General features: G+C 46.1%; 1 protein-coding gene across 1 annotated transcript in view; it reads right to left on the reverse strand.

The window, feature by feature from the left end:
• grin3bb (glutamate receptor, ionotropic, N-methyl-D-aspartate 3Bb) overlaps positions 1-14,751 on the reverse strand; it is a gene marked incomplete at both ends in the record, with an annotated part of 32,951 nt that overhangs the window by 16,277 nt on the left and 1,923 nt on the right. Inside the window, 4 exons of the mRNA XM_080024020.1 lie at positions 4,125-4,744; positions 10,714-11,301; positions 13,027-13,132; positions 13,424-13,614. Of these exons, the coding sequence (XP_079880146.1) occupies positions 4,125-4,744; positions 10,714-11,301; positions 13,027-13,132; positions 13,424-13,614 (1,505 nt within the window). The remainder of the gene's footprint in view (positions 1-4,124; positions 4,745-10,713; positions 11,302-13,026; positions 13,133-13,423; positions 13,615-14,751) is intronic.

A 14,751-nucleotide genomic window follows, 5' to 3' on the forward strand; every position in this document is an offset into this window, starting at 1 on the left:
ACGGGGAACACCATGCTTAACTGGAACCTCACTCACTCTTACACCCCCCCATGGACAGGAACTTAGTTGGACAGGAAGTGAGATGGACAGGATGTCAGATGGACAGCATGTCAAATGGACAGGAAGTTAGTTGGACAGGATGTCAGATGGACAGGATGTCAGATGGACTGGATGTCAGATGGACAGAAAGTTAGTTGGACAGGATGTTAGATGGACAAGCAGTTATACAGTATGTACAGGAAGTTAGATAGACAAGGTGTCAGATGGACAGGAAGTTCGATGGGCAGGAAGCTAGTTGGACAGGAAGTTATATGTACAGTGTTTTAGATAGACATAAAGTTAGGTGGACAGGATTTTAGTTGGACAGGAAGTTACATGTACAGGATATTAGATGGACAGGATGTCAGATGGACAGGAAGTTATATATACAGGATGTCACAGGGACAGGAAGTGAGATGGACAGGATGTCAGATGTACAGGATGTCAAATGGACAGGAAGTTAGATGGACAGGATGTCAGCTGGACAGGATGTCAGAATGACTGGATGTCAGATGGACAGAAACTTAGTTGGACAGGATGTTAGATGGACAGGCAGTTATACAGTATGTATAGGAAGTTAGATAGACAAAGGTCGTTTCTCAATACCAAGTACGCGAAGTCCGGACTTGCGGACTTGGTAGTTCAGACTTGGCAAGTTCGACTCGGGAGTACAGACTCCCGGGGATGGGGGGACGCAGGACGGTCATGGTGCGAAATGCATTCTGGGATACTTGGCTGTCCCAAGTCCACACAAGTCACCACCGATGCAGCCTCGATAAAATTGGTACATTTTGCACCAAGCGGTGGTTATGGCAATAGCGGAGAGGTAATGTAGTGTAATGTAATACAACAGCCCCGCAATAAATATTAACCTCAGCAAGGTTAGAATATTACGTTTTATTTTGAGAGGTGTTTGTCCATCCCATATGAATAAGGATAAACTAAATATTAGAAACACCCCTGGGTATAAACCAGTATACTTAACCACTACAAAGTGCAGCTAATATATTAAAACGAATCTCTAAAACATTAAATACAGACTATACAATATTACGTTACGTACAATAATACAGACTATACAATTCTACATTCGTATTTTGTATGTGTACGAAGTCAACTCAAGTCTACATATAAATGGGTAGACAGGTTAACAAAAAGCAGAATGATTAGACTAACTTACAAAGCTAGAGAGACAAGCTACTATGGCTCGTTTCCTCTCCATCGCCGACCGCTGTTGGCGACGGCAACAGCAAGCCGTGTCCGATCCATTATTTACTTCGTGTTTAGTCCAATTTTAAGTTTTTTAAATGTCTGCTCTCTGGTTTCTCCTCCTCCCTTCATACACCAATATCCCCCACAACAATCTTTTTCCCGCCACTGGCCTTTTATATGTAGGCTACAGATCTTGGAACATTTAAATATTATTACAGTACATATTAATAGTACATACAGTACATATTAATATTTTTGAAAATGAGAAGAGGTAGGGTTGTGTTTTATATCACATTTCGTTTTATTGTAAATACACATTATAGTGAAGATAACGGGAGTAGCCGTATTGCCAAGACAAGCTGAGATGATGACGTTCACATGTCGACGTCATCAAGTACGCTGCGGTTCCAATTGCAGAATGAGCGTACTGCGTCCTCCCGTCCCCGGGAGTCTGTTCTCCCGAGCCGAACTTGCCAAGTCTGAACTACCAAGTCCGCAAGTCCGGACTTGGTAGTTAGTACTTAGGCTGCGACTGATGACGTTTCACAAGTCCACAAGAACACAAGTACAGACAAGAACGCAGATTGAGAAAGGGCCAGGGTGTCAGATGGACAGGAGGTTTGATGGACCTGAAGTGAGATGGACAGCAAATTATACGTACAGAATGTTAGATAGACAGGGTGTCAGATGACCAGGATGTTATATGTACGGGAAGTTAGTTGGACAGGAAGTTATATGTATGGGAAGTTAGTTGGACAGGAAGTTAGTTGGATAGAAAGCTCTATGTACATTAGATAGACAGGTTGTTAGATGGACAGGAAGTTAGATGGGCATGAAGTTAGATGGACAGGGGCCGTTTCTCAATACCAAGTACGCGAAGTCCGGACTTGCAGACTTGGTAGTTCAGACTTGGCAAGTTCGACTCGGGAGTACAGACTCCCGGGGACGGGAGGACGAGGACGGTCATTCTGCGAAATGCATTCTGGGATATTTGGCTGTCCCAAGTCCACACAAGTCACCACCGATGCATCCTCGATAAAATGGGCGGAGCAAGTCCACATCTGGGCATTTGGACTGGACTTGGCTTGATACGTACTTTGAATTGGAACAGTACTTGGGCTGCGACTGATGACATCTCACAAGTCCACAAGAACACAAGTACAGACAAGAACGCAGATTGAGAAAGGGCCAGGTTGTCAGATGTACAGGACGCCAGATGGACAGGAAGAGAGATGGACAGGAAGTTAGTTGGACAGGAAATTATATGTACAGGATGTTAGATAGACAGGATGTGAAATGGACAGGATGTCAGATGGATAGGGAGTTAGATGGACAGGAAGTTAGTTGGACAGCTCGTTATATGTACAGGGTGTCACATAGATCAGATGGATAGGAGGTTTGATGGACAAGAAGTGAGATGGGCAGGATGTTAGATAGACAGGGTGTCAGATGGAGGCAAAGTTAGATGGATAGGAAGATAGTTGAACAGGATGTTAAATGGATAGGAAGTTAGATGGACAGGAAGTTAAATGGACAGGAAGTTACTTGGACAAGAAGTTATATGTACAGGTTATTAGATAGACAGGCCGTCAGATGGACAGGAAGTTAGATGGACAGGAAGTTAGTTGGACAGGAAGTTATTGACAGGATGTTAGATAGACAGGGTGTCAGATGGACGCAAAGTTAGATGGACAGGAAGATAGTTGAACACGATGTTAAATGGACAGGAAGTTAGATGGACAGGATGTTAGTTGGACAGGAAGTTATATGTAGAGGTTGTTAGATAGACAGGGTGTCAAATGGACAGGAGGTTAGATGGACAGGAAGTTAGTTGGATATCAAGTTATATGTAAAGGATGTTAGATAGAAAGGGTGTCAGGTGGACAGGGTGTAAGAAGGACAGGATGTCAGATGGACAGGAAGTTAGTTGGGCAGGAAGTTTGATGGACAGGATGTTAGATAGACAGGATGTCAGAGGGACAGGAAGTTAGATAGACAGGAAATTAGTTGGACAGGAAGTTAGATAGACAGGGTGTCAGTTGAACAGGAAGTTATATGAACAGGATGTTAGATAGACAGGGTGTCAAACGGACAGGAAGTTAGATGGACAGGAAGTTGGATTGCCAGTCTGTGGGTCCTCTGACCGTCAGGCTGGTTCAAGATTACATTTTAAAGCCTTTCTCTTTTTCCTCTCCTCCTTTCTGTCCATCTTGTCTTTAACCTTACCTCTAATCTTTCTCTTCTGTCCTTTTCCTTTGTTTCTTTGTCTCTATCATTTCTAAACAAATTCTTGGTTTATATTTCCTTTTATGCGTTATACATTTATTCTATAATTTCAGACTAATAATTCATGAATTTTCATTCATGCTATCTGTTCTGATGATTTCTGATTGGACTGTTAATTTCATAATTCCATCATGTATGTATTATTGAGTATAATTGACAATTATTAAATAAACATGTTCAAATCCCCCCATTTGTGTTAAGCCTGGTTCGAATCTCCCCATCACAGATTCATGCAAAAGCTAACGCAACGTCATGGATTGGGATCAGGAACTAGACCTGGACCTAGACCTGGATCTGGATCTGGATCTGGATCTGGACCGCTCTGACCAGGTCACTGCTGAACGTCCAGATCCAAAGACAGAGGAGACCAGGCCTGTCATTTAAGGATGTGCTGTTTCACACACAACCTCCTAGTGTGTGTGCACATTGTGTGTGTGTGTGTGTGTGTGTGTGTGTGTGTGTGTGTGTGTGTGTGTGTGAATGCTTTGGCGTGATCAGAAGTGGTACTTCGTTCAAAAACTTTGAGAACTACTAGAGCAAGGCACTAACCCTGCAGGATTGTTTCTATTCCCTCAGGTCACGGTTACCTGGCCAGGTACTGTCCTGATGAAGGCACTTCCTGTTTATTTGGCTTGTCATAGCAGTTCACCATGTTCTGGATCAGAGCCAGGTCAGGTCGCACCACCGTTGCTGCGGCGACCGCCCGTCCAATCAGCTGCAAGGCGTCCTGGATGTAGAGCTCCAGCGGGTGGCGCTCCACCTCCCCGTAGGCCAGCAGACCGAGCGGCAGGCCGATGGAGTGCAGGGCGTCAGGGCTGAGCGGGCGTCCCAGAACCCAGTGCACGGCGGGCAGTGTGAGGCCCAGCTGCTGGGCACCGCGCAGCACGGCGGAGGCACACTGCGGGTCAGCACCCAGCAGCAGCACAGAGGCCGGAGGGGGGCGGCGCCCGAAGTGCTGTGACAGGAAGCTCTGGATCTGGGTGTCATCCGGGACCGAGCGAGTCAGGTTGAGCAGCACCTGGAGGCGCCAGGGGGCGGGACCCTCGCCGAGCCCCTCCAAAAGGTGAGGCAGCGACCCGGCGTCCTCAAAACCTCCGCACAGCACAGCTGTGCCCTCGCTCCGCCCACTGACCTGCAGCACCCGCAGGAGGAGCTCCCCCAGGCCCGATGGGGCCACGCCCGTCAGCATCTGCAGGTGGAACCGGTTCTGCAACACACCAGATTAGAGAGATTATCTAGGATTATCTGAGATGATCTGAGATTTCCTGAGATTATTTTGGATTATCTGAGATTATCTGAGATTTCTTGAAATCCAGCCTGTCTGTCTGCTTGTCTGTCTGCCTGCCTGGCTGTCTGTCTGTCTTACTTGTTTGTCTGACTGCCTGTCTATCTGCCAGTCTGTGTCTCTCTGCCTGTCTGTCCTAGTCACATCATTCTGTATACAATGAGGCCGTCACCACTGTAACCTGATGTCAGGTTTCCTGACATCTTTCACCACGCAGGAAATGGAAAAACACGCGCGCACACACACACACACACACACACACACACACACACACACACACACACACACACACACACACACACACACACACACACACACAAGAAGCTTCCCTTTCCATGCCCCCCGCTGGTGGCCGCACTATGCTCCTGTCTGCCCACCCCCTGGGCTGGAGGCTCAGCTGCTAATCACTCAGATCTTCTCACTCCAGTGGAACCGTGTCCCAGATCCAGCTTCATCTGGACTAGTTAGTCCCGCTTCAATCAGAGGGAAGCAGTGGAGCCCAGAGTGCTGGTCCTGATCCCTGGTTCCCGGTTCCACTTTTGGACCTGGTTCTGGTACTGGTTCTGAACTGCTCCCAGCATGCACTGTATCGCTCCCAGCATGCACCACTCCCAGCATACACTGCACCGCTCCCAACATGCACCGCTCCCAGCATGCACTGCTCCCACGCAGCTCCTGTGTAACTGGACGTGATGGGTTGGGGAAAGGTCAGGGGTCGGAGGTCGCAGGCTTCCAGGGACCAGCTGGACCCCGCAGGACCGTCATTCTCATTAGGAGTGAAGCTCACTGAGGCATGCTGGGAAAATTACACCCAACCTTTACCCAGATGCCACTCAACCTCCCACCAAGAAAACTGCAGTACACGGAAAGTACACACCTTAGTACCAGTTATCATAGTAACGATCTGAGTGATGTCTGTAATATGTAAACCACATCACTTCCTGTGTTACTTCCTGAGAGTGTACTATCCAGTATACAAACCAGAGAGCTCCTTGGAAAGGAACTTTATTTCCAACAGAAACAGCACAAAGTGGCGTTATATTATAATCCAACACCCAGACTAGTGATGAGATCACCTCATCCCATTATTGTTCCTCACTTCATCCCTTCATCCCTTCATGCCTTCATCACTCCATCACCTTATCATTCCTCACCTGATCAGTTCATCCCTTCATCATTCACTAATTCTTCATCATCGCTAGAAGCAAATATCCTGATTTACATAAATATAACGTTACATAAGAAATCTAGAGAAATTATCAAAGAAAACGTATCTACCACAACGTTCCTGAGTAGCAAGACAGACATAGTGGCAGACAGCCCTCAGAATGGAACAGTAGTAGAGAGAAATCGGTCCTAATTACAGAGGAATCCACTTCCCACGTTTCCATGCTCACGAACTGAGTCTCCAACTTACCACTAAGGTCCTGGATGCTGGGCCCTGACAGCACCCTGTGGGGGCCCGACCAGCACCCATTGTATATTGTATATTTTCTTATCTTACCTTATATTACCTCTTATCTTATATTATCTTATCTCAGCATCAGCTCATGCAGCGTGAACTCTGTTTGATTTGTCACAACTGAAAGTTCATCTAAATGTGAGTGAGCAGTTTGAAATGTCAGCAGCTTCCAGCGCCGACGCACAGCTGCTCACTGACATTCCACAGCTTCCTCTCCAAGCTGTGTGGACACATCACTCCACCCAGAGTCACTGGAGCAGCGCCCCATGCTGGCCAGTGCAGGTCTTTAGCGGTAGCAACATGGTCCAGAGGCTCATGGTGGTCCAGAGGTTCATGATGGTCCAAAGGTTCATGATGGTCGAGAGGTTCATGATCGTTCAGAGGTTCATGATCATTCAGAGGTTCATGATGGTCCAGGGGTTCATGATGATCCGGAGGTTCATGATGGTTGGTCCAGTCACAAGTTGCTGATCACCTGGGTTGTCACCACAATGTCTCTGGAGTTCAAAGCAAAAAGCCTCCAGTGAAGAATGAGGGAGGTGAGAGGTCAGATGGGGTCCAGCTGATAGGAAGGAACCAGGACGCACCAAAGAACCAGAAGAGCATATCTGAAGCACGTGGAACCTTGAGGTGGATGAAGACCACGGCCGATTCCTGAAGCTCAGAACAGACTGTCTGTCTGTCTGTCTGCCTGCCCATCAATCCATCTTGTAATGCTACATTCAGCAGGCGAAGGCACCGTGTTACATCATCTCCAGCTGCTTCCACCATCAGGACAATTAGGATAAACAGTTCAAAAGTGTCCATATCTCAGTCCAATAGATGGGAGAAGAAGAAACGGTCTTTATTTGTCATGCAACACACCACACTACAACACATGCTTGCACACACACACACACACATGCACATGCTTTGATGGCCGGTGAAATGGATCCTCTGCATTTGACCCATCCTGGCTTGTCCTTCCTCCGGGGCCACAGCCAGGAGCAGTGGGCAGCATACGTGGACGCGCCCGGGGACCAGGTGATGAGTGTCCATCGCTGGTCAGACGATGATGGGTGCATGTTTTTGGGTGGGGGTCCTTACTGACGTGAGGTGGAGGAAACCCCATGTGAGCACGGGGAGAACATGCAAACTCCACACAGAAAGGCTCCTAGTGCAATGCACTGCGCCACCGTGCCACCGTGCCACCGGGTGGTGTGGGGCTGGGTGGAGCAAGGGGCTCCTGGCCTCCACCCCCGAGTCGCTCCACTATCAGCTTTGCCCAGAGCAACAGAAGGTCCAGGGAATCAAATCTTCATCTGAAGCTTTTCATCTAAGATGAAACTGACTAACAAGACGCAGACAGACAGGAAGCTGGTGCAGTGTGTGTGTGTGTGTGTGTGTGTGTGTGTGTGTGTGTGTGTGTGTGTGTGTGTGTGTGTATGTGTGTATCTTTACTAATAAAAAGTGGCGTACTGTAGGCCACTTTTTATTTGTAACGATGCAAAACTGGAACTTCTTCTTCCTGTACTGACAACTTCTGTCCATAGCCGGCTCACTCGTTAGCAGAGTGCTACTAGTTAGCACCGTGCTACTAGTGACCACAGTGCTACTAGTTAGTAGCCTGCTACTAATCAGCACAAGGCTACTAGTTAGCACAGTGCAACTGGTTAGCATAGTGCTACTAGTTAACTGTGTACATAGATATAGAGGGTACACAGATATGTACATATGTGTTATTTCTTATCTCAATTTACTTTGTATCTTTGTGACTGCACCGTTTCTGTAACGCCTGAATTTCCCTCCAGGGATTAATAAGGTGGTATCTTATTTCATCTTATCTTTTCTTATGTAAAGAGTGAGTGTTGAAGAGTGTTGCTTCTGTAAGAGAGTGACAGATGGGGAACATATCAGAGCCAGGGTGGATCCATCAATTTCGAATTCCAGGAGGAGCTTCCCACCAAAACCTGCTTCTGACTACAGAGACTACTACAGTGATCGCCCAGATTCAGTGACATACTTCATGCCACGGTGTGAAACAGGGCCTGGTGGTTCTCAGAGGAACAGACGGTGGAATCACATTTTCCATCTGGTGTTTGTAGGACTACCCCTTCCTGTCTCTCCTGTCCTAGTCCTGACACCTGCAGCCTCAGCAGTTCAGAGTCAGGCATCTCTGAAAACACCTCAAAGAACGGATTAGTTCACTATCGAAAACCCCACAAAAAATCCCATGTGAACCTCATTTGGGATTACATTTCTAATTGTGATCGGACTTGGATATTTAAATCTCAAACCAGACGACATGAGTGTTTGTAGCAGCGGTTAAGCGAGCGGGAGCTAATTGTCTGTCAGAGCGTCTCACGCTGCCTCCGCTAAGAAGATAATCAGCTCAGAGTCTGGAGCTCCTCAGAGTCTGTTGCCACAAGGAATAACATCAGTAGGAGCAGCTACTGGCCAATCAGAGGGCTGGACGGCCAATCTCCAAACAAATTCATTCCAATTTGGCACACCCGGGATTTTCTGGTCAAAAAAAAAGTATCTTCAAGTCTGGGAAATGACAAGGAATTACTCATCTGGAATACATTTTTGAAAACAATTAGCTTATATCATTCCCAACCTTAGTCCAAAGGTATAATATCGGTCGTCACAGTTTCCTGCAACTTCACTTCAATTGCAGCAGTCTCTGTGTATGTATATATATATGTATACGTATATAAATGTATGTATATCTATTGTCGTCGGTGCAGGTTTTTTTTTTAAGATATATATAGTCTAGTTTTTGCGTAAATTGTCTGTCAACTTTATAAAGAGGTCCTGAAGTATTAAAATAGTCAAAATCTTTGGACAGTGACGCCATCTGGTTATTTTTGTGTCACAAAGGGACAGATTGTACAGATTGTACCTGCGGACCTCTTCACACAACCTCCCTTCGGACGAGTCCATCTTGAAATACCTGAAGCACACATCGCCGAGTTCCAAAAATTGGGAGGTGCGCGCCCTCACGCCAAATCGCCATGCGCCACAATGATGTAATTTATGGCACGCGCACTAACAACACTGGCTGCGGCAACTATAAAGCAGGCTGTCCAGCCGTCCCCAGCAATGAGTTGTCCCCAGCTTGGTCTCACATCACCCTGGAGACATTCTCTGGGCAGGGTGTCCAGCATGGGGTGTCCTGGTACTGGACATAGTGTCTGCCAGGGACCATCCTGGTAGCATCCTGGTACTGGACAGGGTGTCCAGCATGGAGTGTCCTGGTCCAGGTGTCCAGCGGGCGGCATCCTGGTCCAGCCTAATTTGCTCATGGAGCTGGTCTTCATCTGGATGTTTCCACATGTATCTTCTGTGATTGTTCTGCCACCACTCCAGCTCCATTTCACTTCTTCTAATTTCTTATTCTTTCATAATAATTTAATAATTGGTTCCAAATGAAGGATCCATCTGCAACACGCAACCACGAGGAGCCAGGGATCGAATCGGCAACCTTCCCACTACTAGACAGGCTCTACCTCTGGTAAGACGGGTGGATGCGAGACGGGTTTAGGTAAGATGGGTTGAGGTGAGACAGTCTCTGTAGCCATAAACTGGATGGACCCCCCCCCCCCCCCACCCCAAAACCTACTGCAACACTCATTTCTTTCATTCTCGCTCTCTTTTATTTCCCTCTCTCTCTTTCCTTCTATTCTTTCTCAAAGAGAGATATTTAAAACATTGTATTGCTTTGGGAGCACCGAAGAAACTGAAATTGCAGCGAAAGCAGAGAAAACATCTTGAAATAGAAACTCACCCGGAGAGAAAGAAGGAGGAGGAGGGACTACAAATACAAATAATAATAATAATAATTATAATAATAATAACAATAATAATAATAATAACAACATAATAAAAAATAAAGATGATAATAGCAATGAAATAAGAATTATAATTAAAGTCATAATAATTGATTATAATAATGAAAAAAAAAAAACATAATAAAAAATACAGATAATAATAGTAATGAAATAATAATAATAATAATAATAAATAATAATAATAATAATATAAAAAATACAGACAATAGTAATGAAATAATAATAATAATAGTCATGATAATTGATAATAATAATAACAATGATTACGACAATAATAATAATAATAATAATAATAATAATAATAACAACCTAATAAAAAATACAGATAATAATAGTAATGAAATAATAATAATAATATAAAAAATACAGACAATAGTAATGAAATAATAATAATGATAGTCATGATAATTGATAATAATAATAACAATGATAACAACAACAATAATAATAATAATAATAATAATAATAATAATAATAATAATAATAATAATACACATCACAATAGTAATGATAATCCATAATGATAACTAATAAATGATATAAAAAAATAATAATAATAATAATAATAATAATAATAAAGCAGCAGCGGGTTGTACCTGGGTGTGCAGCGGCTCCCCCTGCTCAATGATGCTGATGAACGGGATCTCCAGGAACGAGGCCAGCAGGTCCACCTGGAGGGTCTCTTCCCGTGTCTGGGGGAAGGCGAGCACGGCGGAGACTCCCTGGACCACGATGGACTGGCACACGACCCGGGACACGGACTCCGGGTCCCCGGCGGCTGGCGCCCGGGCCACCAGCTCCCAGCTCAGGTTGTAGGGCAGGTGGCGGGTCCCGCCATCGGAGAGCCGCTCCAGGGCGCGGTCCAGGGCGGCCCGGACCCGAGCCGGCTGCCGGGCGGGCAGGAGGGCGCCGAGGCGCACGGTGTGTCCGATCCGAGCCAAGATGTGGCACGGCTGGGGATGGAGCTGGGACGGGTCGGGGAGGAGGAGCAGGAGGAAGGAGCAGAATGGGAACAACCCGGAGGAGAACCTGTGGGAGAACTTGGGGGAGGTCCCGGAGGAGAACCTTGAGAACTTGGAGGAGAACCTGGAGGAGAACAGATCCATCCTGCTGCTCTCACACCGAGCGGAACAGCAGAAGACATGACTCTGTTTGGAGACGGGAACGCGCGGCGCGTCCTGGAGCTGGGGGGAGGTGGGGGGGGGGGGGGGGGGGACTCCTTAGAATACTTATTAGAATACTTTGAACACTTACAATAATACTTGTAATATTTTAATGACTTGACTTGTATATATTCAAGGTTAAACTACGTCATCAGAGCAGCTGGAGAATTTACGGCACTGTTGCGATAGAGAGGGGGGCAGAGAGGAAGAGAGGGGGAGAGGGAGACAGGGAGGTGGAGAGAGGGAGGTGGAGAGAGGGAGAAGAAGGGAGAGAGGGAGAGAGAGCGGGGGAGAGAGGGGGGAAAGGCAGGGGAAGAGAGGAGGGGGGGGGGAGGGAGAGAAGGGATGGAGGGGGAGGGAGGGGACGATCTTTTCAGTCCTTCATCTTTTTTTTATTTTTTCTTCATGGAAATGATTTTCTTCATTTAGACCAAAAAATAAATAAAAAATAATAATGCGTAATGACGATTGGGTGAAATATACAGGCTCTGAACTTGGTCCTTGTCTCTTGAAGCTGAGAAGCAGTGTTGACCTCCCTCACACACGCCACGAGTCACTTTCAACGACCTGGGGACTGGTACACGGGGGTGGGGCAGTGCATGTTCCGACTATGGAGGGATCACACTGCCCAGCCTCCCTGGGAAAGCCTCTGGCAGGGAACTGGAAGGGAACTGGAAGGGAACTGGAAGGGAGGATCTGGCCGAGAGTCGAACATCGGATCCAGGAGGAACGATGCGGATTCCGTCCTGGCCGCGGAACAATGGACCAACTCTTTACATGGCATTGCATCACATTACATGATGTCATTGATCAGACACTTTTGTCCAAAGGGACTTACAATAAGTACATTTGTCACAGTACCAAACCAACCGTGTGTCACAGTCACATCTAAACACTTTGGAAAAACAACAACCAGTAGTAGTAGTAGAGTTAGCCATAATAGTGTTAGTAGTAGTAAAGTTGTCCGTGCAGCTGTCCTGTCACATGAGCGTGATCAGATCACATGATGTATTTGTCATGACGTACAGTAGATAAACCCATTGAGACCAAACGATAACTAAATCAGTTTCTCCGATCACGGGGGGTTAACTTACTGAAATTGTATTACTCATTCGTTACACTAATCATTTGACTACTTGTTACTGGGAAAAGTAATATTACTGTGTTACTAGTAAATTCTACCACTACTGCGTAACACTGGTTAGTACTACAGTAGTAGAGCTATTACTAGTAGTTAGTACTAGTAGAGTTAGAACTAGTAGAATTGGTAGTGGTAGAGTTAGCAATAGAATATTTAGTACTAGTTAGGACTAGTAGAGATCGTACTAGTATGGTTAGCAATAGTATAGCTAGCACTAGTAGAGTTAGTACTAGTAGAGTTAATACTAGTTGTTAGCAATAGTAGAGTTAGCACTAGTAGAGTTTGAACGAGTAGAGTTAGCAATAGCAGAGTTAGTATTAATAGAGTAAGAACTCGTAGAGTTAAGGTAGTAGAGTTGAAGAGAGTATTTTGCTTTGTTTTGTGTAATGAAAGTATGTTAGACAGTAAATGGAAAAAGTGGTAGATGCTCATGGGGCAGGCAGGTCAGTGCAGTGGGGTCCAGGTGTAGTCTGAAGAGATGAGTCTTCAGTCTGCGATGGAAGATGGGGAGCGATTCAACCTTTCTTCCATCAGGGGGATCTGCTTCCACCTTTGGGACGCCAGGGATGGGAAGAGTACCGACTGGGCTTAACGTGACTTGAGACCGCGTAGTGGCAGGAGCACAGAGAGGGTTGAGGAGCGGAATCTGGAGCTTGAGCCTGGAGGCCCTGGAGCCTGGGTGACGATATGGAGGAGCAGTTGGACGGACAGCTTTGTAGGAGAGGACAGCGTCTTAAATATGATCCAAACACTAGATGGGCTGCTGCGTCCTGGATGCTGTAGAGTTCAGTAGAGGTTGCCAGAGGTAGATAAAGATCAGTAGAGGTCAGTAGAGGACTGATGGAACAGCCAGGTAGTCCAGCAGGACAGTGTTGCAGTATCTAGACAGGAGATGACAAGCATCTGAACCATGACTTCTGTCGTGTCCCTCGTGAGGTAGGGCAGGAGAGCTGGTTGTCATGGCGATGTGGGCGGAGCAGGAAGCTGTTTGTCCAGAATTACCTCAAGGCTCTTGGCGTCTGAGATGGTGATACTTTGGTGTTCTTGATGCTGATGGAGAGGTTTGTGTGAGGGCAGTCTTTCCCAGGGAAGAGGTGCTCCGTCTTGTCCAGGTTGAGCTTCGGGTGGTGCCAGACATCGATGTCTAAATGTCTTGAAGACATGCAGTGATGCTCATCTCGATATCTGATATTCTGAAGAGGGAAAGGAAAGGTAGAGCTGAGTATCATCAGCAGAGCAGTGGTAGGAGAAGCCATGGGAGGAGATCACGTCACCAAGGGATTTAGTACAAGGAGAACAGTAGAGGCCCCAGGACTGAACCCTAAAGCCTGGTTTATAGTTGCTGCAGCTGTAGTGTCGTTTAGCGCATGCGCGCCATAAATGACGTCATTGGCGATTGTGATGAAGCTCTCTCTCAGTGGTGAAGGTGATTTTACGCGAGGGCACGCGCCTCCTAATTTTTGTAACTCTGCACCGTACACTTCCGGTAATTCAAGATGGACGTTTCCGAGGGAAGTTTGGGGGAAGAGGTCCACGGGTACAATCTGTATGATCCATCCATGTGTAACCACAAAAATAACCAGATGGTGTTGAATTCATGGAGGGAGATAGCACTGTCTCTGTCCAAAGATTTGGATTTTTAATCATAACACCTACAATTTGCACAAAACCACAACTATATATAAAAAAAAACCTAAATTGACTACAATATACTGTACATACATTTAATACTTTCTATTTTACTTTTACTGCTTTTTTCTAGTCTAGACTTTTTTGAAATGTTTAAAGCAAGTCTTTCCCCTGGTGGTTTGTGCACAGCGCCCCCGTCTTTCAGGAGAATATCGCCACAGCATCTACATTACATTACATTTTTTTTACATTACATTTAGCAGACGCTTTTATCCAAAGCGACTTACAATTGTTCAAACACCGACGGACGCAGCCATCAGGAGCAATTAGGGGTTAAGTGTCTTGCTCAAGGACACTACAGCATGCTAGCAGGAGGAGCCTGGGATCGAACCAGCAACCTTTAGATCACTAGACCACCAGCTCTACCGCCTGAGCTACCATCCCCTACATGGCAACACGCAACTATACACCGACCAGCCACAACATTAAAACCACTGACAGGTGAAGTGAATAACATGGATCATCTTCTTCCAATGGCACCTGTCACGGGGTGGGATATATGAACAGTGAGCCCATGAACAGTGAGTTCTTGAAGTTGATGTGTTGGAAGCAGGAAAAATGGACAAGGGTAAGGATCTGAGCAACTTTGACAAGGGCCAAATTGTGATGGCTAGACGACTAGGTCAGAGCATCTCCGAAAC

The sequence above is a fragment of the Zeus faber genome (genome assembly GCF_960531495.2).
Source record: "Zeus faber genome assembly, chromosome: 1".
Lineage (NCBI taxonomy): Eukaryota > Metazoa > Chordata > Actinopteri > Zeiformes > Zeidae > Zeus > Zeus faber.